Consider the following 25,766-nt stretch of genomic DNA (forward strand, 5'->3'; position numbering starts at 1 on the left):
TGAGATGTGAGGTATGAGGAGCAGTGAGATATGAAGAGCAGTGAGATATGAGGAGCAGTGAGATATGAGGAGCAGTGAGGTAAGAGGAGCAGTGAGGTAAGAGGAGCAGTGAGATATGAGGAGCAGTGAGATATGAGGAGCAGTGAGGTAAGAGGAGCAGTGAGATATGAGGAGCAGTGAGACATGAGGAGCAGTGAGATATGAGGAGCAGTGAGATATGAGGAGCAGTGAGACATGAGGAGCAGTGAGACATGAGGAGCAGTGAGATATGAGGAGCAGTGAGATATGAGGAGCAGTGAGATATGAGGAGCAGTGAGATAAGAGGAGCAGTGAGATAGGAGGAGCAGTGAGGTATGAGGAGCAGTGAGGTATGAGGAGCAGTGAGGTAAGAGGAGCAGTGAGGTAAGAGGAGCAGTGAGATATGAGGAGCAGTGAGATATGAGGAGCAGTGAGGTAAGAGGAGCAGTGAGATATGAGGAGCAGTGAGACATGAGGAGCAGTGAGATATGAGGAGCAGTGAGATATGAGGAGCAGTGAGACATGAGGAGCAGTGAGACATGAGGAGCAGTGAGATATGAGGAGCAGTGAGATATGAGGAGCAGTGAGATATGAGGAGCAGTGAGATAAGAGGAGCAGTGAGATAGGAGGAGCAGTGAGGTATGAGGAGCAGTGAGGTATGAGGAGCAGTGAGATATGAGGAGCAGTGAGATATGAGGAGCAGTGAGGTATGAGGAGCAGTCAGATATGAGGAGCAGTGAGGTAAGAGGTGCAGTGAGGTATGAGGAGCAGTGAGACTGAGATGTGAGGTATGAGGAGCAGTGAGATATGGGGAGCAGTGAGGTAAGAGGAGCAGTGAGGTATGAGGAGCAGTGAGACTGAGATGTGAGGTATGAGGAGCAGTGAGATATGAAGAGCAGTGAGATATGAGGAGCAGTGAGATATGAGGAGCAGTGAGGTAAGAGGAGCAGTGAGGTAAGAGGAGCAGTGAGATATGAGGAGCAGTGAGATATGAGGAGCAGTGAGGTAAGAGGAGCAGTGAGATATGAGGAGCAGTGAGATATGAGGAGCAGTGAGGTAAGAGGAGCAGTGAGATATGAGGAGCAGTGAGACATGAGGAGCAGTGAGATATGAGGAGCAGTGAGATATGAGAAGCAGTGAGACATGAGGAGCAGTGAGATATGAGGAGCAGTGAGATATGAGGAGCAGTGAGATATGAGGAGCAGTGAGGTAAGAGGAGCAGTGAGATATGAGGAGCAGTGAGACATGAGGAGCAGTGAGATATGAGGAGCAGTGAGATATGAGGAGCAGTGAGGAAAGAGGAGCAGTGAGGTAAGAGGAGCAGTGAGATATGAGGAGCAGTGAGATAAGAGGAGCAGTGAGATATGAGGAGCAGTGAGATATGAGGAGCAGTGAGGTAAGAGGAGCAGTGAGGTATGAGGAGCAGTGAGGTATGAGGAGCAGTGAGATATGAGGAGCAGTGAGACATGAGGAGCAGTGAGATATGAGGAGCAGTGAGATATGAGGAGCAGTGAGATATGAGGAGCAGTGAGGTAAGAGGAGCAGTGAGATATGAGGAGCAGTGAGACATGAGGAGCAGTGAGATATGAGGAGCAGTGAGATATGAGGAGCAGTGAGGAAAGAGGAGCAGTGAGGTAAGAGGAGCAGTGAGGTAAGAGGAGCAGTGAGATATGAGGAGCAGTGAGATAAGAGGAGCAGTGAGATATGAGGAGCAGTGAGATATGAGGAGCAGTGAGGTAAGAGGAGCAGTGAGATATGAGGAGCAGTGAGGTAAGAGGAGCAGTGAGGTATGAGGAGCAGTGAGATATGAGGAGCAGTGAGATATGAGGAGCAGTGAGATATGAGGAGCAGTGAGATATGAGGAGAAGTGGGATATGAGGAGCAGTGAGATATGAGGAGCAGTGAGGTAAGAGGAGCAGTGAGATATGAGGAGCAGTGAGACATGAGGAGCAGTGAGATATGAGGAGCAGTGAGATATGAGGAGCAGTGAGGAAAGAGGAGCAGTGAGGTAAGAGGAGCAGTGAGGTAAGAGGAGCAGTGAGATATGAGGAGCAGTGAGATAAGAGGAGCAGTGAGATATGAGGAGCAGTGAGATATGAGGAGCAGTGAGGTAAGAGGAGCAGTGAGATATGAGGAGCAGTGAGGTAAGAGGAGCAGTGAGGTATGAGGAGCAGTGAGATATGAGGAGCAGTGAGATATGAGGAGCAGTGAGATATGAGGAGCAGTGAGATATGAGGAGAAGTGGGATATGAGGAGCAGTGAGATATGAGGAGCAGTGAGATATGAGGAGCAGTGAGGTATGATAAGTACAGCAGAAGACATCATACATGTGCACCCCGTATAGCCGTGTCCAGAAGCCTTGTATGTAATCAGCCCCACGCATGGATGAGGCCGCATCTCATGTGTACAGAGAGATGGAGGGAAAGCCATTACGGGTTTTATTATTTTACGGCTGTAGATCAATAACAACATTTTTAGCCTCTGAAACAAGTTTAGCATAAACCTGGTTACACTAAACAGTGATCATAAACTTGTGCAGATCTCATCACTATAATGAGTCTCTCTGACGCTAATTATCCCGATAATCCGGTTACAGCCACTATCTTTCATGCTTCCTGCTGTGAAATGTAAAATTAAACACACAGGAGCAAATCCTTCACGTCATTCCTGTGAATTAGAAAATATTTCTCAAACGATAATTATATTCACAGAAGTCATTTTCTGGCAGAAGGTGCAAAGCAGCTCACACACCTCCCTCTGGTCTGGTCAGTGTGTGACCCCAAAGCAAGCAGACCAGGATCCTGAGCCTGGCAGCAGGTGGCAGGGAGGAGAAGAAGGAGTCTCCTGTGATTGGGTGGGAGAGTGGACCATGATGCTGAGGGGGAGGAGCCTCCTGTGATTGGGCAGCAGGTAGGAGGGGAAACCTTGGCCCGGAGGAGAAGGAGGAGTCTCCTGTGATTGGGTGGGAGAGCGAACCATGATCCTGAGGAGGAGGAGCGTCCTGTTATTAAGCAGCAGGTGGGAGAGTGGACCATAATCCTGAGGAGAAGGAGGAGTCTCCTGTGATTGGGCAGCAGGTGGGAGGGCAGACCATGATTCTGAAGGGAAGAAGGAGTCCCTTGTGATTGGGTAAGAGAGTGGACCATGATCCTGAGGTGGGAGGAGTCTCCAGTGATTGGGCAGCAGGTGGGAAATGATCCTGAGGGGAGGAGGAGTCTCCTGAAATAGGGTAAGAGAGTGGACCATGATGCTGAGGAGAGGGGGGAGAAGTATCCTGTGATTGGGCAGCAGGTGGGAGGGCGGACCATGATCCTGGGGGGGAGGAGTCCCATGTGATTGGGTAAGAGAGCGGACCATGATCCTGAGGTGGGAGAAGTCTCCAGTGATTGGGCAGCAGGTGGGAAATGATCCTGAGGGGAGGAGGAGTCTCCTGTAATAGGGTAAGAGAGTGGACCATGATGCTGAGGAGGGGGGGGGGGAGAAGTCTCCTGTGATTGGGCAGCAGGTGGGAGGGCGGATCATGATCCTGGGGGGGGGAGGAGTCCCTTGTGATTGGGTAAGAGAGCGGACTATGATCCTGAGTTGGGAGAAGTCTCCAGTGATTGGGCAGCAGGTGGGAAATGATCCTGAGGGGAGGAGGAGTCTCCTGTGATAGGGTAAGAGAGCAGACCATGATCCTGAGGTGGGAGGAGTCTCCTGTGATTGGGCAGCAGGTGGGAAATGATCCTGAGGGGAGGAGGAGTCTCCTGTAATAGGGTAAGAGAGTGGACCATGATGCTAAGGAGGGTGGGGGGAGAAGTCTACTGTGATTGGGCAGCAGGTGGGAGGGCGGACCATGAATCTGAGGTGGGAGGAGTCTCCTGTGATTGGGCAGCAGGTGGGAAGGCGGACCATGATCCTAGGGGGAGGAGGAGTCTCCTGTGATAGGGTAATTGAGTGGACCATGATGCTGAGGAGGAGGGGGGGAGGGAGGAGTCTCCTGTGATTGGGCAGCAGGTGGGAGGGCGGACCAAGAACCTGGGGGGAGGAGTCTCTTGTGATGGGGAATTGGAGACGCATGGGAGCAGTCAGGTGACGTCCACATTCTTCTCACACCCTGCTGGTGATTTATGAGGGAGGAACTGTACACAATGCAGGCAGTAAATCTCTCACAGCGTTCATATCTATTGATTATATGTAAACTTCTCCCCAGTTACCTTCCTGTACACAGATGTAGCAAGTTTGTTAGTTAAAGGGAACCTAAAGTGAGGAGGATATGGAGGCTGTCATTTCTGATTTCTTTCCTTCTAAAAGTGCTTTTCTGCTGGAACCTGTATGCAGATCAGCTGCTCACACCCCATTGGCTGTGTGCAAACTGCAGGTGTGGCTGAGAACCTATAAAAGTAAAAGAAATTAGCATATGACCTCCTGCTACCCCTATGTGACTCCGCCCCCTCTGATGGGCAGTGATCTGCTCATTGGCTGACATCCATCAGAACAGAACCCTGAGGGCAGTGCTGGATGGGCGGAGTCACAGGGCTGAGGTATGGCAGCGCACAACATACCTAATATCACAGAAACATGCTATAGGCCCGGAACATGCGTGTGAGGTCATGCAGGACATACCTAAGGTCGGAGACACGTCGAAGTCTTTGTGATGCTGAATATAAACTATCCGAAATTCAAAATCCACGGGACAGCTGCAGCGTAGCGGCAAAGTGTAGTGTGCACTGCGGAGAGACACAGGACATGTGACATACAGCAATATGACAGAGCTATGACACATGGGACGTTAGCAGTGTAGTGTGCACTGCGGAGAGACACGGGACATGTGACATACAGCAATATGACAGAGCTATGACACATGGGACGTTAGCAGTGTAGTGTGCACTGCAGAAAGACATGGGACATGTGACATACAGCAATATGACAGAGCTATGACACATGGGACGTTAGCAGTGTAGTGTGCACTGCGGAGAGACACAGGACATGTGACATAGAGCAATATGACAGAGCTATGACACATGGGACGTTAGCCGTGTAGTGTGCAGTGCAGAAAGACACAGGACATGTGACATACAGCAATATGACAGAGCTATTACACATGGGACGTTAGCAGTGTAGTGTGCAGGGCAGAGAGACACAGGACATGTGACATACAGCAATATGACAGAGCTATGACACATGGGACGTTAGCAGTGTAGTGTGCAGTGCGGAGAGACACGGGACATGTGACATACAGCAATATGACAGAGCTATGACACATGGGACGTTAGCAGTGTAGTGTGCACTGCGGAGAGACACAGGACATGTGACATACAGCAATATGACAGAGCTATGACACATGGGACGTTAGCAGTGTAGTGTGCACTGCGGAGAGACACGGGACATGTGACATATAGCAATATGACAGAGCTATGACACATGGGACGTTAGCAGTGTAGTGTGCACTGCAGAGAGACACAGGACATGTGACATATAGCAATATGACAGAGCTATGACACATGGGACGTTAGCAGTGTAGTGTGCACTGCAGAGAGACACGGGACATGTGACATATAGCAATATGACAGAGCTATGACACATGGGACGTTAGCAGTGTAGTGTGCACTGCAGAGAGACACGGGACATGTGACATATAGCAATATGACAGAGCTATGACACATGGGACGTTAGCAGTGTAGTGTGCACTGCAGAGAGACACGGGACATGTGACATACAGCAATATGACAGAGCTATGACACATGGGACGTTAGCAGTGTAGTGTGCACTGCAGAGAGACACGGGACATGTGACATACAGCAATATGACAGAGCTATGACACATGGGACGTTAGCAGTTTAGTGTGCACTGCAGAGAGACACGGGACATGTGACATATAGCAATATGACAGAGCTATGACACATGGGACGTTAGCAGTTTAGTGTGCACTGCAGAGAGACACGGGACATGTGACATACAGCAATATGACAGAGCTATGACACATGGGACGTTAGCAGTGTAGTGTGCACTGCAGAGAGACACAGGACATGTGACATACAGCAATATGACAGAGCTATGACACATGGGACGTTAGCAGTGTAGTGTGCACTGCGGAGAGACACAGGACATGTGACATACAGCAATATGACAGAGCTATGACACATGGGACGTTAGCAGTGTAGTGTGCACTGCGGAGAGACACGGGACATGTGACATACAGCAATATGACAGAGCTATGACACATGGGACGTTAGCAGTGTAGTGTGCACTGCAGAGAGACACAGGACATGTGACATACAGCAATATGACAGAGCTATGACACATGGGACATTAGCAGTGTAGTGTGCACTGCGGAGAGACATGGGACATGTGACATACAGCAATATGACAGAGCTATGACACATGGGACGCTAGCAGTGTAGTGTGCACTGCAGAAAGACATGGGACATGTGACATACAGCAATATGACAGAGCTATGACACATGGGACATTAGCAGTGTAGTGTGCACTGCGGAGAGACACAGGACATGTGACATACAGCAATATGACCGAGCTATGACACATGGGACGTTAGTAGTGTAGTGTGCACTGCGGAGAGACACAGGACATGTGACATACAGCAATATGACAGAGCTATGACACATGGGACGTTAGCAGTGTAGTGTGCACTGCGGAGAGACATGGGACATGTGACATACAGCAATATGACAGAGCTATGACACATGGGACGTTAGCCGTGTAGTGTGCAGTGCAGAAAGACACAGGACATGTGACATACAGCAATATGACAGAGCTATTACACATGGGATGTTAGCAGTGTAGTGTGCACTGCGGAGAGACACGGGACATGTGACATACAGCAATATGACAAAGCTATGACACATGGGACGTTAGCAGTGTAGTGTGCACTGCGGAAAGACACAGGACATGTGACATACAGCAATATGACAGAGCTATGACACATGGGACGTTAGCAGTGTAATGTGCACTGCAGAGAGACACAGGACATGTGACATACAGCAATATGACAGAGCTATGACACATGGGACGTTAGCAGTGTAGTGTGCACTGCAGAGAGACACAGGACATGTGACATACAGCAATATGACAGAGCTATGACACATGGGACGTTAGCAGTGTAGTGTGCACTGCAGAGAGACACAGGACATGTGACATACAGCAATATGACAGAGCTATGACACATGGGACGTTAGCAGTGTAGTGTGCACTGCGGAGAGACACAGGACATGTGACATAGAGCAATATGACAGAGCTATGACACATGGGACGTTAGCCGTGTAGTGTGCAGTGCAGAAAGACACAGGACATGTGACATACAGCAATATGACAGAGCTGTGACACATGGGACGTTAGCAGTGTAGTGTGCACTGCGGAGAGACACGGGACATGTGACATACAGCAATATGACAGAGCTATGACACATGGGACGTTAGCAGTGTAGTGTGCACTGCAGAGAGACACAGGACATGTGACATACAGCAATATGACAGAGCTATGACACATGGGACGTTAGCAGTGTAGTGTGCACTGCGGAGAGACACAGGACATGTGACATACAGCAATATGACAGAGCTATGACACATGGGACGTTAGCAGTGTAGTGTGCACTGCAGAGAGACACAGGACATGTGACATACAGCAATATGACAGAGCTATGACACATGGGACGTTAGCAGTGTAGTGTGCACTGCAGAGAGACACAGGACATGTGACATACAGCAATATGACAGAGCTATGACACATGGGACGTTAGCAGTGTAGTGTGCACTGCAGAGAGACACAGGACATGTGATATACAGTAATATGACAGAGCTATGACACATGGGACGTTAGCAGTGTAGTGTGCACTGCAGAGAGACACAGGACATGTGACATACAGCAATATGACAGAGCTATGACACATGTGACGTTAGCAGTGTAGTGTGCACTGCAGAAAGACACAGGACATGTGACATACAGCAATATGACAGAGCTGTGACACATGGGACGTTAGCAGTGTAGTGTGCACGGCAGAGAGACACAGGACATGTGACATACAGCAATATGACAGAGCTATGACACATGGGACGTTAGCAGTGTAGTGTGCACTGCAGAGACACACAGGACATGTGACATACAGCAATATGATAGAGCTATGACACATGGGACATTAGCAGTGTAGTGTGCACTGCAGAGAGACACAGGACATGTGACATACAGCAATATGACAGAGCTATGACACATGGGACGTTAGCAGTGTAGTGTGCACTGCGGAGAGACATGGGACATGTGACATACAGCAATATGACAGAGCTATGACACATGGGACGTTAGCACTGTAGTGTGCACTGCAGAAAGACACAGGACATGTGACATACAGCAATATGACAGAGCTATGACACATGGGACGTTAGCCGTGTAGTGTGCAGTGCAGAAAGACACAGGACATGTGACATACAGCAATATGACAGAGCTATTACACATGGGACGTTAGCAGTGTAGTGTGCACTGCAGAGAGACACAGGACATGTGACATACAGCAATATGACAGAGCTATGACACATGGGACGTTAGCAGTGTAGTGTGCACTGCAGAGAGACACGGGACATGTGACATACAGCAATATGACAGAGCTATGACACATGGGACGTTAGCAGTGTAGTGTGCACTGCAGAGAGACACAGGACATGTGACATACAGCAATATGACAGAGCTATGACACATGGGACGTTAGCAGTGTAGTGTGCACTGCAGAGAGACACAGGACATGTGACATACAGTAATATGACAGAGCTATGACACATGGGACGTTAGCAGTGTAGTGTGCACTGCAGAGAGACACGGGACATGTGACATACAGCAATATGACAGAGCTATGACACATGGGACGTTAGCAGTGTAGTGTGCACTGCAGAAAGACATGGGACATGTGACATACAGCAATATGACAGAGCTATGACACATGGGACGTTAGCAGTGTAGTGTGCACTGCAGAAAGACATGGGACATGTGACATACAGCAATATGACAGAGCTATGACACATGGGACGTTAGCAGTGTAGTGTGCACTGCAGAAATACACAGGACATGTGACATACAGCAATATGACAGAGCTATGACACATGGGACGTTAGCAGTGTAGTGTGCACTGCAGAAAGACACAGCACATGTGACATACAGCAATATGACAGAGCTATGACACATGGGACGTTAGCAGTGTAGTGTGCACTGCGGAGAGACACAGGACATGTGACATAGAGCAATATGACAGAGCTATGACACATGGGACGTTAGCCGTGTAGTGTGCAGTGCAGAAAGACACAGGACATGTGACATACAGCAATATGACAGAGCTGTGACACATGGGACGTTAGCAGTGTAGTGTGCACTGCGGAGAGACACGGGACATGTGACATACAGCAATATGACAGAGCTATGACACATGGGACGTTAGCAGTGTAGTGTGCACTGCAGAGAGACACAGGACATGTGACATACAGCAATATGACAGAGCTATGACACATGGGACGTTAGCAGTGTAGTGTGCACTGCGGAGAGACACAGGACATGTGACATACAGCAATATGACAGAGCTATGACACATGGGACGTTAGCAGTGTAGTGTGCACTGCAGAGAGACACAGGACATGTGACATACAGCAATATGACAGAGCTATGACACATGGGACGTTAGCAGTGTAGTGTGCACTGCAGAGAGACACAGGACATGTGACATACAGCAATATGACAGAGCTATGACACATGGGACGTTAGCAGTGTAGTGTGCACTGCAGAGAGACACAGGACATGTGATATACAGTAATATGACAGAGCTATGACACATGGGACGTTAGCAGTGTAGTGTGCACTGCAGAGAGACACAGGACATGTGACATACAGCAATATGACAGAGCTATGACACATGTGACGTTAGCAGTGTAGTGTGCACTGCAGAAAGACACAGGACATGTGACATACAGCAATATGACAGAGCTGTGACACATGGGACGTTAGCAGTGTAGTGTGCACGGCAGAGAGACACAGGACATGTGACATACAGCAATATGACAGAGCTATGACACATGGGACGTTAGCAGTGTAGTGTGCACTGCAGAGACACACAGGACATGTGACATACAGCAATATGATAGAGCTATGACACATGGGACATTAGCAGTGTAGTGTGCACTGCAGAGAGACACAGGACATGTGACATACAGCAATATGACAGAGCTATGACACATGGGACGTTAGCAGTGTAGTGTGCACTGCGGAGAGACATGGGACATGTGACATACAGCAATATGACAGAGCTATGACACATGGGACGTTAGCACTGTAGTGTGCACTGCAGAAAGACACAGGACATGTGACATACAGCAATATGACAGAGCTATGACACATGGGACGTTAGCCGTGTAGTGTGCAGTGCAGAAAGACACAGGACATGTGACATACAGCAATATGACAGAGCTATTACACATGGGACGTTAGCAGTGTAGTGTGCACTGCAGAGAGACACAGGACATGTGACATACAGCAATATGACAGAGCTATGACACATGGGACGTTAGCAGTGTAGTGTGCACTGCAGAGAGACACGGGACATGTGACATACAGCAATATGACAGAGCTATGACACATGGGACGTTAGCAGTGTAGTGTGCACTGCAGAGAGACACAGGACATGTGACATACAGCAATATGACAGAGCTATGACACATGGGACGTTAGCAGTGTAGTGTGCACTGCAGAGAGACACAGGACATGTGACATACAGTAATATGACAGAGCTATGACACATGGGACGTTAGCAGTGTAGTGTGCACTGCAGAGAGACACGGGACATGTGACATACAGCAATATGACAGAGCTATGACACATGGGACGTTAGCAGTGTAGTGTGCACTGCAGAAAGACATGGGACATGTGACATACAGCAATATGACAGAGCTATGACACATGGGACGTTAGCAGTGTAGTGTGCACTGCAGAAAGACATGGGACATGTGACATACAGCAATATGACAGAGCTATGACACATGGGACGTTAGCAGTGTAGTGTGCACTGCAGAAATACACAGGACATGTGACATACAGCAATATGACAGAGCTATGACACATGGGACGTTAGCAGTGTAGTGTGCACTGCAGAAAGACACAGCACATGTGACATACAGCAATATGACAGAGCTATGACACATGGGACGTTAGCCGTGTAGTGTGCACTGCGGAGAGACATGGGACATGTGACATACAGCAATATGACAGAGCTATGACACATGGGACGTTAGCCGTGTAGTGTGCAGTGCAGAAAGACACAGGACATGTGACATACAGCAATATGACAGAGCTATTACACATGGGACGTTAGCAGTGTAGTGTGCACTGCGGAGAGACATGGGACATGTGACATACAGCAATATGACAGAGCTATGACACATGGGACGCTAGCAGTGTAGTGTGCACGGCAGAGAGACACAGGACATGTGACATACAGCAATATGACAGAGCTATGACACATGGGACGTTAGCCGTGTAGTGTGCAGTGCAGAAAGACACGGGACATGTGACATACAGCAATATGACAGAGCTATGACACATGGGACGTTAGCAGTGTAGTGTGCACTGCAGAGAGACACAGGACATGTGACATACAGCAATATGACAGAGCTATGACACATGGGACGTTAGCAGTGTAGTGTGCACTGCGGAGAGACACAGGACATGTGACATACAGCAATATGACAGAGCTATGACACATGGGACGTTAGCAGTGTAGTGTGCACTGCAGAAAGACACAGGACATGTGACATACAGCAATATGACAGAGCTATGACACATGGGACGTTAGCCGTGTAGTGTGCAGTGCAGAAAGACACAGGACATGTGACATACAGCAATATGACAGAGCTATTACACATGGGGCGTTAGCAGTGTAGTGTGCACTGCAGAAAGACACAGGACATGTGACATACAGCAATATGACAGAGCTATGACACATGGGACGTTAGCAGTGTAGTGTGCACTGCGGAGAGACACGGGACATGTGACATACAGCAATATGACAGAGCTATGACACATGGGACGTTAGCAGTGTAGTGTGCACTGCAGAGAGACACAGGACATGTGACATACAGCAATATGACAGAGCTATGACACATGGGACGCTAGCAGTGTAGTGTGCACTGCATTAAGACACGGGACATGTGACATACAGCAATATGACAGAGCTATGACACATGGGACGTTAGCAGTGTAGTGTGCACTGCAGAAAGACACAGGACATGTGACATACAGCAATATGACAGAGCTATGACACATGGGACGTTAGCAGTCTAGTGTGCACTGCAGAGAGACACGGGACATGTGACATACAGCAATATGACAGAGCTATGACACATGGGACGTTAGCAGTGTAGTGTGCCCTGCAGAGAGACACAGGACATGTGACATACAGCAATATGACAGAGCTATGACACATGGGACGTTAGCAGTGTAGTGTGCACTGCAGAGAGACACGGGACATGTGACATACAGCAATATGACAGAGCTATGACACATGGGACGTTAGCAGTGTAGTGTGCCCTGCAGAGAGACACAGGACATGTGACATACAGCAATATGACAGAGCTATGACACATGGGACGTTAGCAGTGTAGTGTGCACTGCGGAGAGACACAGGACATGTGACATACAGCAATATGACAGAGCTATGACACATGGGACGTTAGCAGTGTAGTGTGCACTGCGGAGAGACACGGGACATGTGACATACAGCAATATGACAGAGCTGTGACACATGGGACGTTAGCAGTGTAGTGTGCACTGCGGAGAGACACAGGACATGTGACATACAGCAATATGACAGAGCTATGACACATGGGACGTTAGCAGTGTAGTGTGCACTGCAGAGAGACACGGGACATGTGACATACAGCAATATGACAGAGCTATGACACATGGGACGTTAGCAGTGTAGTGTGCACTGCAGAAATACACAGGACATGTGACATACAGCAATATGACAGAGCTATGACACATGGGACGTTAGCAGTGTAGTGTGCCCTGCAGAGAGACACAGGACATGTGACATACAGCAATATGACAGAGCTATGACACATGGGACGTTAGCAGTGTAGTGTGCACTGCAGAGAGACACAGGACATGTGACATACAGCAATATGACAGAGCTATGACACATGGGACGTTAGCAGTGTAGTGTGCACTGCGGAGAGACACAGGACATGTGACATACAGCAATATGACAGAGCTATGACACATGGGACGTTAGCAGTGTAGTGTGCACTGCGGAGAGACACAGGACATGTGACATACAGCAATATGACAGAGCTATGACACATGGGACGTTAGCAGTCTAGTGTGCACTGCAGAGAGACACGGAACATGTGACATACAGCAATATGACAGAGCTATGACACATGGGACGTTAGCAGTGTAGTGTGCCCTGCAGAGAGACACAGGACATGTGACATACAGCAATATGACAGAGCTATGACACATGGGACGTTAGCAGTGTAGTGTGCACTGCGGAGAGACACAGGACATGTGACATACAGCAATATGACAGAGCTATGACACATGGGACGTTAGCAGTGTAGTGTGCACTGCAGAAAGACATGGGACATGTGACATACAGCAATATGACAGAGCTATGACACATGGGACGTTAGCAGTGTAGTGTGCACTGCAGAGAGACACAGGACATGTGACATACAGCAATATGACAGAGCTATGACACATGGGACGTTAGCAGTGTAGTGTGCACTGCGGAGAGACACAGGACATGTGACATACAGCAATATGACAGAGCTATGACACATGGGACGTTAGCAGTGTAGTGTGCACTGCGGAGAGACACAGGACATGTGACATACAGCAATATGACAGAGCTATGACACATGGGACGTTAGCAGTGTAGTGTGCACTGCAGAGAGACACAGGACATGTGACATACAGCAATATGACAGAGCTATGACACATGGGACGTTAGCAGTGTAGTGTGCACTGCGGAGAGACACAGGACATGTGACATACAGCAATATGACAGAGCTATGACACATGGGACGTTAGCAGTGTAGTGTGCAGTGCAGAGAGACACAGGACATGTGACATACAGCAATATGACAGAGCTATGACACATGGGACGTTAGCAGTGTAGTGTGCACTGCGGAGAGACACAGGACATGTGACATACAGCAATATGACAGAGCTATGACACATGGGACGTTAGCAGTGTAGTGTGCACTGCAGAGAGACACAGGACATGTGACATACAGCAATATGACAGAGCTATGACACATGGGACGTTAGCAGTGTAGTGTGCACTGCAGAGAGACACAGGACATGTGACATACAGCAATATGACAGAGCTATGACACATGGGACGTTAGCAGTGTAGTGTGCCCTGCAGAGAGACACGGGACATGTGACATACAGCAATATGACAGAGCTATGACACATGGGACGTTAGCAGTGTAGTGTGCACTGCAGAGAGACACAGGACATGTGACATACAGCAGTATGACAGAGCTATGACACATGGGACGCTAGCAGTGTAGTGTGCACTGCAGAAAGACACAGGACATGTGACATACAGCAATATGACAGAGCTATGACACATGGGACGTTAGCAGTGTAGTGTGCACTGCAGAGAGACACAGGACATGTGACATACAGCAATATGACAGAGCTATGACACATGGGACGTTAGCAGTGTAGTGTGCACTGCAGAGAGACACAGGACATGTGACATACAGCAATATGACAGAGCTGTGACACATGGGACGTTAGCAGTGTAGTGTGCCCTGCAGAGAGACACGGGACATGTGACATACAGCAATATGACAGAGCTATGACACATGGGACGTTAGCAGTGTAGTGTGCACTGCAGAGAGACACAGGACATGTGACATACAGCAGTATGACAGAGCTATGACACATGGGACGTTAGCAGTGTAGTGTGCACTGCAGAGAGACACGGGACATGTGACATACAGCAATATGACAGAGCTATGACACATGGGACGTTAGCAGTGTAGTGTGCCCTGCAGAGAGACACAGGACATGTGACATACAGCAATATGACAGAGCTATGACACATGGGACGTTAGCAGTGTAGTGTGCACTGCAGAGAGACACAGGACATGTGACATACAGCAATATGACAGAGCTATGACACATGGGACGTTAGCAGTGTAGTGTGCACTGCAGAGAGACACAGGACATGTGACATACAGCAGTATGACAGAGCTATGACACATGGGATGTTATGCTGGGGCGTAACTCGTAACTAGAAATCACTGGACCCCCATGCGAAAGTTTGCCCCCCCCCCCCCCCCCTTCTGCACAGGTAAACTCAGAACCAATGTTATTCTATTGCCCAGTGCACACTGTAATGTGTTTCCCCATGCAGGTATAAACAGACAGCAGTGAAGTATTGCAGCATTATCTCCATCAATTACATTCGCTTCTGGGATAAAAAGTGCATGTTATCACACATACAGACTCACATGGGGGTTGATTCACAAAGCCATGATAAAACAAATATCACGCCTTATCAGAGTAGCATAGCGAGCGCTACAAACCCGCAGGGGCTCAGGGCAGGACGAGTGCCTTTGCCAATTAGCAGTCATACATTTGTAGCGCTTGCTGTGATACTCTGATAAGGCATGTTAACTTTTTCCGGACCGCCGCAGTATAAATCTACGGCGGGCAGGGGGCGCTGCAGTTCTGACCGGACGTAAGCTCTAGCCTCCAGACTTCTCCAGCCTCACTACAGTACACAGCACTTGGGGAGGGGTGTAGAGGCTGGGGGTGGGGCTCTGCAGACTCCTTCAACATCACTACAGTACACAGCACTGGGAAGGGGTAGAGAGGTTGGGGACAGGGCTCTGTACACAAGAGCCTGCTACACAATGAATAGGGACTGTCTACAAATCTTTGTCTACAAAACTTTGCATGATTCATTATCAGTCATGCAGTCATTAAAACAATTGCAGATGCAGTCATTAGAACAATTGTGCGGAGAGCAGAAAGCTTTTTCTCTCTCTGCCCTTAGTTGTCAGTCTGTAAGGTTGGGGTCCTCTGTGGCATCTGGGCCCCCCCTGCGGCTGCATCCCTTGCAGGGTCTTTTGTTACACCCCTGGACATTAGGCTGGTTGTACAGGGAAGCTGTGCTGGGTATGGAGATCAGGGAGGGGTGCAGGATGTGTGCATTGTGGGGATTGGTGAGATCAGTGGTACACACAGGTGCAGAGGCTGCAGGGAAGCTGTGCTGGGTATGGAAGTGAGGGAGGGGTGCAGGGTGTGTGCAGTGTGGGGATTGGTGAGATCAGTGGTACACACAGGTGTAGAGGCTGCAGGGAAGCTGTGCTGGGTATGGAGATCAGGGAGGGGTGCAGGGTGTGTGCAGTGTAGGGATTGGTGAGATCAGAGGTACACACAGGTGCAGAGGCTGCAGGGAAGCTGTGCTGGGTATGGAGATCAGGGAGGGGTGCAGGGTGTGTGCAGTGTGGGGATTGGTGAGATCAGTGGTACACACAGGTGCAGAGGCTGCAGGGAAGCTGTGCTGGGTATGGAAGTGAGGGAGGGGTGCAGGGCGTGTGCAGTGTGGGGATTGGTGAGATCAGTGGTACACACAGGTGTAGAGGCTGCAGGGAAGCTGTGCTGGGTATGGAGATCAGGGAGGGGTGCAGGGTGTGTGCAGTGTAGGGATTGGTGAGATCAGAGGTACACACAGGTGCAGAGGCTGCAGGGAAGCTGTGCTGGGTATGGAGATCAGGGAGGGGTGCAGGGTGTGTGCAGTGTGGGGATTGGTGAGATCAGTGGTACACACAGAGGCTGCAGGGAAGCTGTGCTGGGTATGGAGATCAGGGAGGGTGCAGGGTGTGTGCAGTGTGGGGATTGGTGGAATCAGTGGTACACACAGGTGCAGAGGCTGCAGAGAAGCTGTGCTGGGTATGGAGATCAGGGAGGGTGCAGGGTGTGTGCAGTGTAGGGATTGGTGAGATCAGAGGTACACACGGGTGCAGAGGCTGCAGGGAAGCTGTGCTGGGTATGGAGATCAGGGAGGGGTGCAGGATGTGTGCAGTGTGGGGATTGGTGAGATCAGTGGTACACACAGGTGCAGAGGCTGCAGGGAAGCTGTGCTGGGTATGGAGATCAGTGAGGGGTGCAGGATGTGTGCAGTGTGGGGATTGGTGAGATCAGTGGTACACACAGGTGCAGAGGCTGCAGGGAAGCTGTGCTGGGTATGGAGATCAGGGAGGGGTGCAGGGTGTGTGCATTGTGGGGATTGGTGAGATCAGTGGTACACACAGGTGCAGAGGCTGCAGGGAAGCTGTGCTGGGTATGGAAGTGAGGGAGGGGTGCAGGGCGTGTGCAGTGTGGGGATTGGTGAGATCAGTGGTACACACAGGTGTAGAGGCTGCAGGGAAGCTGTGCTGGGTATGGAGATCAGGGAGGGGTGCAGGGTGTGTGCAGTGTAGGGATTGGTGAGATCAGAGGTACACACAGGTGCAGAGGCTGCAGGGAAGCTGTGCTGGGTATGGAGATCAGGGAGGGGTGCAGGGTGTGTGCAGTGTGGGGATTGGTGAGATCAGTGGTACACACAGAGGCTGCAGGGAAGCTGTGCTGGGTATGGAGATCAGGGAGGGTGCAGGGTGTGTGCAGTGTGGGGATTGGTGGAATCAGTGGTACACACAGGTGCAGAGGCTGCAGAGAAGCTGTGCTGGGTATGGAGATCAGGGAGGGGTGCAGGGTGTGTGCAGTGTAGGGATTGGTGAGATCAGAGGTACACACGGGTGCAGAGGCTGCAGGGAAGCTGTGCTGGGTATGGAGATCAGGGAGGGGTGCAGGATGTGTGCAGTGTGGGGATTGGTGAGATCAGTGGTACACACAGGTGCAGAGGCTGCAGGGAAGCTGTGCTGGGTATGGAGATCAGTGAGGGGTGCAGGATGTGTGCAGTGTGGGGATTGGTGAGATCAGTGGTACACACAGGTGCAGAGGCTGCAGGGAAGCTGTGCTGGGTATGGAGATCAGGGAGGGGTGCAGGGTGTGTGCAGTGTGGGGATTGGTGAGATCAGTGGTACACACAGGTGTAGAGGCTGCAGGAAAGCTGTGCTGGGTATGGACATCAGGGAGGGGTGCAGGGTGTGTGCAGTGTGGGGATTGGTGAGATCAGTGGTACACACAGGTGCAGAGGCTGCAGGGATGCTGTGCTGGGTATGGAGGTGAGGGAGGGGTGCAGGGCGTGTGCAGTGTGGGGATTGGTGAGATCAGTGGTACACACAGGTGTAGAGGCTGCAGGGAAGCTGTGCTGGGTATGGAGATCAGGAGGGGTGCAGGGTGTGTGCAGTATGGGGATTGGTGGAATCAGTGGTACACACAGGTGTAGAGGCTGCAGGGAAGCTGTGCTGGGTATGGAGATTAGGGAGGGGTGCAGGGTGTGTGCAGTGTAGGGATTGGTGAGATCAGAGGTACACACAGGTGCAGAGGCTGCAGGGAAGCTGTGCTGGGTATGGAGATCAGGGAGGGAGCAGGATGTGTGCAGTGTGGGGATTGGTGAGATCAGTGGTACACATAGGTGAAGAGGCTGCAGGGAAGCAGTGCTGGGTATTGAGATCAGGGAGGGGTGCAGGGTGTGTGCAGTGTGGGGATTGGTGAAATCAGTGGTACACACAGGTGTAGAGGCTGCAGGGAAGCTGTGCTGGGTATGGAGATCAGGGAGGGGTGCAGGGTGTGTGCAGTGTGGGGATTGATGAGATCAGTGGTGCACACAGGTATAGTGGTTGCAGGGAAGCTGTGCTGGCTATGGAGATCAGGGAGGGGTGCGGGGTGTGTGCAGTGTGGGGATTGGTGAGATTAGTGGTACACACAGGAGCAGAGGCTGCAGGGAAGCTGTGCTGGGTATGGAGATCAGGGAGGGGTGCAGGGTGTGTGCAGTGTGGGGATTGGTGGGATCAGTGGTACACACAGGTGCAGAGGCTGCAGGGAAGCTGTGCTGGGTATGGAGATCAGGGAGGGGTGCAGGGTGTGTGCAGTGTGGGGATTGGTGAGATCAGTGGTACACACAGGTGCAGAGGCAGCAGGGAAGCTATGCTGGGTATGGAGATCAGGGAGGGGTGCAGGATGTGTGCAGTGTGGGGATTGGTGAGATCAGTGGTACACACAGGAGCAGAGGCTGCAAGGAAGCTGTGCTCAGTATGGAGATCAGGGAGGGGTGCAGGATGTGTGCAGTGTGGGGATTGGTGAGATCAGTGGTACACACAGGTATAGTGGTTGCAGGGAAGCTGTGCTGGGTATGGAGATCAGGGAGTGGTGCAGGGTGTGTGCAGTGTGGGGATTGGTGAGATCAGTGGTACACACAGGTGCAGAGGCTGCAGGGAAGCTGTGCTGGGTATGGAGATCAGTGAGGGGTGCAGGATGTGTGCAGTGTGGGGATTGGTGAGATCAGTGGTACACACAGGTGCAGAGGCTGCAGGGAAGCTGTGCTGGGTATGGAGATCAGGGAGGGGTGCAGGGTGTGTGCAGTGTGGGGATTGGTGAGATCAGTGGTACACACAGGTATAGAGGCTGCAGGGAAGCTGTGCTGGGTATGGAGATCAGGAGGGTTGCATGGTGTGTGCAGTGTGGAGATTGGTGAGATCAGTGGTACACACAGGTGCAGAGGCTGCAGGGAAGCTGTGCTGGGTATGGAGGTGAGGGAGGGGTGCAGGGCGTGTGCAGTGTGGGGATTGGTGAGATCAGTGGTACACACAGGTGTAGAGGCTGCAGGGAAGCTGTGCTGGGTATGGGGATCAGGGAGGGGTGCAGGGTGTGTGCAGCGTGGGGATTGGTGAGATCAGTGGTACACACAGGTGCAGAGGCTGCAGGGAAGCTGTTCTGGGTATGGAGATCAGGAAAGGGTGCAGGGTGTGTGCAGTGTGGGGATTGGTGAGATCAGTGGTACACACAGAGGCTGCAGGGAAGCTGTGCAGAGTATGGAGATCAGGGAGGGGCGCCGGGTGTGTGCAGCGTGGGGATTGGTGAGATCAGTGGTACACACAGGTGCAGAGGCTGCAGGGAAGCTGTGCTGGGTATGGAGGTGAGGGAGGGGTGCAGGGCGTGTGCAGTGTGGGGATTGGTGAGATCAGTGGTACACACAGGTGTAGAGGCTGCAGGGAAGCTGTGCTGGGTATGGGGATCAGGGAGGGGCGCAGGGTGTGTGCAGCGTGGGGATTGGTGAGATCAGTGGTACACACAGGTGCAGAGGCTGCAGGGAAGCTGTTCTGGGTATGGAGATCAGGAAAGGGTGCAGGGTGTGTGCAGTGTGGGGATTGGTGAGATCAGTGGTACACACAGAGGCTGCAGGGAAGCTGTGCAGAGTATGGAGATCAGGGAGGGGTGCAGGGTGTGTACAGTGTGGGGATTGGTGAGATCAGTGGTACACACAGGTATAGAGGCTGCAGGGAAGCTGTGCTGGGTATGGAGATCAGGAGGGGTGCAGGGTGTGTGCAGTGTGGGGATTGGTGAGATCAGTGGTACACACAGGTGTAGAGGCTGCAGGGAAGCTGTGCTGGGTATGGAGGTGAGGGAGGGGTGCAGGGCGTGTGCAGTGTGGGGATTGGTGAGATCAGTGGTACACACAGGTGTAGAGACTACAGGGAAGCTGTGCTGGGTATGTAGATCAGGGAGGGATGGAGGGGGTGTGCAGTGTGGGGATTGGTGAGATCAGTGGTACACACAGGTGTAGAGGCTGCAGGGAAGCTGTGCTGGGTATGGAGATCAGGGAGGGGTGCAGGGTGTGTGCAGTGTGGGGATTGGTGAGATCAGTGGTACACACAGGAGCAGAGGCTGCAGGGAAGCTGTGCTGAGTATGGAGATCAGGGAGGGAGCAGGATGTGTGCAGTGTGGGGATTGGTGAGATTAGTGGCACACACAGGTGCAGAGGCTGCAGGGAAGCTGTGCAGAGTATGGAGATCAGGGAGGAGTGCAGGGTGTGTGCAGTGTGGGGATTGGTGAGATCAGTGGTGCACACAGGTGCAGAGGCTGCAGGGAAGCTGTGCTGGGTATGGAGATCAGGGAGGGGTGCAGGGTGTGTGCAGTGTGGGGATTGGTGAGATCAGTGGTACACACAGGTATAGAGGCTGCAGGGAAGCTGTGCTGGGTATGGAGATCAGGAGGGTTGCATGGTGTGTGCAGTGTGGAGATTGGTGAGATCAGTGGTACACACAGGTGCAGAGGCTGCAGGGAAGCTGTGCTGGGTATGGAGGTGAGGGAGGGGTGCAGGGCGTGTGCAGTGTGGGGATTGGTGAGATCAGTGGTACACACAGGTGTAGAGGCTGCAGGGAAGCTGTGCTGGGTATGGGGATCAGGGAGGGGCGCAGGGTGTGTGCAGCGTGGGGATTGGTGAGATCAGTGGTACACACAGGTGCAGAGGCTGCAGGGAAGCTGTTCTGGGTATGGAGATCAGGAAAGGGTGCAGGGTGTGTGCAGTGTGGGGATTGGTGAGATCAGTGGTACACACAGAGGCTGCAGGGAAGCTGTGCAGAGTATGGAGATCAGGGAGGGGTGCAGGGTGTGTACAGTGTGGGGATTGGTGAGATCAGTGGTACACACAGGTATAGAGGCTGCAGGGAAGCTGTGCTGGGTATGGAGATCAGGAGGGGTGCAGGGTGTGTGCAGTGTGGGGATTGGTGAGATCAGTGGTACACACAGGTGTAGAGGCTGCAGGGAAGCTGTGCTGGGTATGGAGATCAGGGAGGGTGCAGGGTGTGTACAGTGTGGGGATTGGTGAGATCAGTGGTACACACAGGTGTAGAGGCTGCAGGGAAGCTGTGCTGGGTATGGAGGTGAGGGAGGGGTGCAGGGCGTGTGCAGTGTGGGGATTGGTGAGATCAGTGGTACACACAGGTGTAGAGACTACAGGGAAGCTGTGCTGGGTATGTAGATCAGGGAGGGATGGAGGGGGTGTGCAGTGTGGGGATTGGTGAGATCAGTGGTACACACAGGTGTAGAGGCTGCAGGGAAGCTGTGCTGGGTATGGAGATCAGGGAGGGGTGCAGGGTGTGTGCAGTGTGGGGATTGGTGAGATCAGTGGTACACACAGGAGCAGAGGCTGCAGGGAAGCTGTGCTGAGTATGGAGATCAGGGAGGGAGCAGGATGTGTGCAGTGTGGGGATTGGTGAGATTAGTGGCACACACAGGTGCAGAGGCTGCAGGGAAGCTGTGCAGAGTATGGAGATCAGGGAGGAGTGCAGGGTGTGTGCAGTGTGGGGATTGGTGAGATCAGTGGTGCACACAGGTGCAGAGGCTGCAGGGAAGCTGTGCTGGGTATGGAGATCAGGTAGGGGTGCAGGGTGTGTGCAGTGTGGGGATTGGTGAGATCGGAGGTACACACAGGTGCAGAGGCTGCAGGGAAGCTGTGCTGGGTATGGAGATCAGGGAGGGGTGCAGGGTGTGTGCAGTGTGGGGATTGGTGAGATCAGTGGTACACACAGGTGCAGAGGCTGCAGGGAAGCTGTGCTGGGTATGGAGATCAGGGAGGGGTGCAGGGTGTGTGCAGTGTGGGGATTGGTGAGATCAGTGGTACACACAGGTGCAGAGGCTGCAGGGAAGCTGTGCTGGGTATGGAGATCAGGGAGGAGTGCAGGGTGTGTGCAGTGTGGGGATTGGTGAGATCGGAGGTACACACAGGTGCAGAGGCTGCAGGGAAGCTGTGCTGGGTATGGAGATCATGGAGGGGTGCAGGGTATGTGCAGTGTGGGGATTGGTGAGATCGGAGGTACACACAGGTGCAGAGGCTGCAGGGAAGCTGTGCTGGGTATGGAGATCATGGAGGGGTGCAGGGTATGTGCAGTGTGGGGATTGGTGAGATCGGAGGTACACACAGGTGCAGAGGCTGCAGGGAAGCTGTGCTGGGTATGGAGATCAGGGAGGGGTGCAGGATGTGTGCAGTGTGGGGATTGGTGGAATCAGTGGTACACACAGGTGTAGAGGCTGCAGGGAAGCTGTGCTGGGTATGGAGATCAGGAGGGGTGCAGGGTGTGTGCAGTGTGGGGATTGGTGAGATCAGTGGTACACACAGAGGCTGCAGGGAAGCTGTGCAGAGTATGGACATCAGGGAGGGGTGCAGGGTGTGTGCAGTGTGGGGATCGGTGAGATCAGTGGTACACACAGGAGCAGAGGCTGCAGGGAAGCTGTGTTGGGTATGGAGATCAGGGAGGGGTGCACGATGTGTGTGCAGTGTGGGGATTGGTGAGATCAGTGGTACACACAGGTGCAGAGGCTGCAGGGAAGCTGTGCTGGGTATGGAGATCAGGGAGGGTGCAGGGTGTGTGCAGCGTGGGGATTGGTGAGATCAGTGGTACACACAGGTGCAGAGGCTGCAGGGAAGCTGTGCTGGGTATGGAGATCAGGGAGGGGTGCAGGGTGTGTGCAGTGTGAGGATTGGTGAGATCAGAAGTACACACAGGTGCAGAGGCTGCAGGGAAGCTGTGCTGGGTATGGAGATCAGGGAAGGGTGCAGGGTGTGTGCAGTATGGGGATTGGTGAGATCAGTGGTACATACAGGTGCAGAGGCTGTAGGGAAGCTGTGCTGGGAATGGAGATCAGGGAGGAGTGCAGGGTGTGTGCAGTGTGGGGATTGGTGAGATCAGTGGTACACACAGGTGCAGAGGCTGCAGGGAAGCTGTGCTGGGTATGGAGATCAGGAGGGGTGCAGGGTGTGTGCAGTGTGGGGATTGGTGAGATCAGTGGTACACACAGGTGCAGAGGCTGCAGGGAAGCTGTGCTGGGTATGGAGATCAGGGAGGGGTGCAGGGTGTGTGCAGTGTGGGGATTGGAGAGATCAGTGGTACACACAGGTGCAGAGGCTGCAGGGAAGCTGTGCTGGGTATGGAGATCAGGGAGGGGTGCAGGGTGCGTGCAGTGGGGGGATTGGTGAGATCAGTGGTACACACAGGTATAGTGGTTGCAGGGAAGCTGTGCTGGGTATGGAGATCAGGGAGGGGAACAGGGTGTGTGCATTGGTGGAATCAGTGGTACACACAGGTGCAGAGGCTGCAGGGAAGCTGTGCTGGGTATGGAGATCAGGGAGGGAGCAGGATGTGTGCAGTGTGGGGATTGGTGGGATCAGTGGTACACACAGGAGCAGAGGCTGCAGGGAAGCTGTGCTGGGTATGGAGATCAGGGAGGGGTGCAGGGTGTGTGCAGTGTGGGGATTGGTGAGATCAGTGGTACACACAGGTGCAGAGGCTGCAGGGAAGCTGTGCTGGGTATGGAGATCAGGGAGGGGTGCAGGGTGTGTGCAGTGTGGGGATTGGTGAGATCAGTGGTACACACAGGTGCAGAGGCTGCAGGGAAGCTGTGCTTGGTATGGGGATCAGGAAGGGGTGCAGGATGTGTGCAGTGTGGGGATTGGTGAGATCAGTGGTACACACAGGTGTAGAGGCTGCAGGGAAGCTGTGCTGGGTATGGAGATTAGGGAGGGGTGCAGGATATGTGCAGTGTTGGGATTGGTGAGATCAGTTGTACACACAGGAGCAGAGGCTGCAGGGAAGCTGTGCTGGGTATGGAGATCGGGGACGGGTGCAGGATGTGTGCAGTGTGGGGATTGGTGAGATCAGTGGTACACACAGGTGCAGAGGCTGCAGGGAAGCTGTGCTGGGTATGGAGATCAGGGAGGGGTGCAGGGTGTGTGCAGTGTGGGGATTGGTGGAATCAGTGGTACACACGGGTGCAGAGGCTGCAGGGAAGCTGTGCTCGGTATGGAGATCAGGGAGGGGTGCAGGGTGCGTGCAGTGTGGGGAATGGTGAGATCAGTGGTACACACAGGAGCAGATGCTGCAGGGAAGCTGTGCTGGGTATGGAGATCAGGAGGAGGGGGTATTGATGGGTGATGGTATCCCCCCTATCTGACATTGCACCCCTGGAGAGGGGTGTAGGTTGGGGGACGCTGGGATTGCAGCATGACTTCGCAGCTCTCGGCCTCTTTCTCGTGTCACTGGCAGACAAAGCACAGCTGGACTCTGTTTTTATTGTTGTCACAATTTATGAGCTCCATTTCCTGTCATCCGCTCAGCTCTGCTGCCAATATTCCAGCACAATATAAACTGTGAGATGTGACCGACTGTCCTGCGCTGTGACATCAGACCGATAAATCCCAACTACAACTCTCATCCTCCTCATACCTGACACTAGCCAGACACACCACTCTGCCTCTCCTCCAACTACAACTCTCATCCTCCTCATACCTGACACCAGCCAGACACATCACTCTGCCTCTCCTCCAACTACAACTCTCATCCTCCTCATACCCGACACCAGCCAGACACACCACTCTGCCTCTCCTCCAACTACAACTCTCATCCTCCTCATACCCGACACCAGCCAGACACATCACTCTGCCTCTCCTCCAACTACAACTCTCATCATCCTCATACCTGACACCAGCCGGACACATCACTCTGCCTATCCTCCAACTACAACTCTCCTCCTCCTCATACCGGACACCAGCCAGACACATCACTCTGCCTCTCCTCCAACTACAACTCTCATCCTCCTCATACCTGACACCAGCCTGACACATCACTCTGCCTCTCCTCCAACTACAACTCTCATCCTCCTCATACCTGACACCAGCCAGACACATCACTCTGCCTCTCCTCCAACTACAACTCTCATCCTCCTCATACCTGACACCAGCCAGACACATCACTCTGCCTATCCTCCAACTACAACTCTCATCCTCCTCATACCCGACACCAGCCAGACACATCACTCTG

At 52.0% G+C, this 25,766-nt stretch overlaps 1 protein-coding gene across 1 annotated transcript in view; it reads right to left on the minus strand.

Moving 5' to 3' along the window:
* CFAP221 (cilia and flagella associated protein 221) overlaps window positions 1-25,766 on the minus strand; it is a 169,069-nt gene that overhangs the window by 78,389 nt on the left and 64,914 nt on the right. The window contains exon 7 of the mRNA XM_068246325.1: window positions 4,624-4,727. Coding sequence (XP_068102426.1) covers window positions 4,624-4,727 — 104 coding nt within the window. The remainder of the gene's footprint in view (window positions 1-4,623; window positions 4,728-25,766) is intronic.

The sequence above is a fragment of the Hyperolius riggenbachi genome, chromosome 7 (assembly GCF_040937935.1).
Source record: "Hyperolius riggenbachi isolate aHypRig1 chromosome 7, aHypRig1.pri, whole genome shotgun sequence".
Taxonomy (NCBI): domain Eukaryota; kingdom Metazoa; phylum Chordata; class Amphibia; order Anura; family Hyperoliidae; genus Hyperolius; species Hyperolius riggenbachi.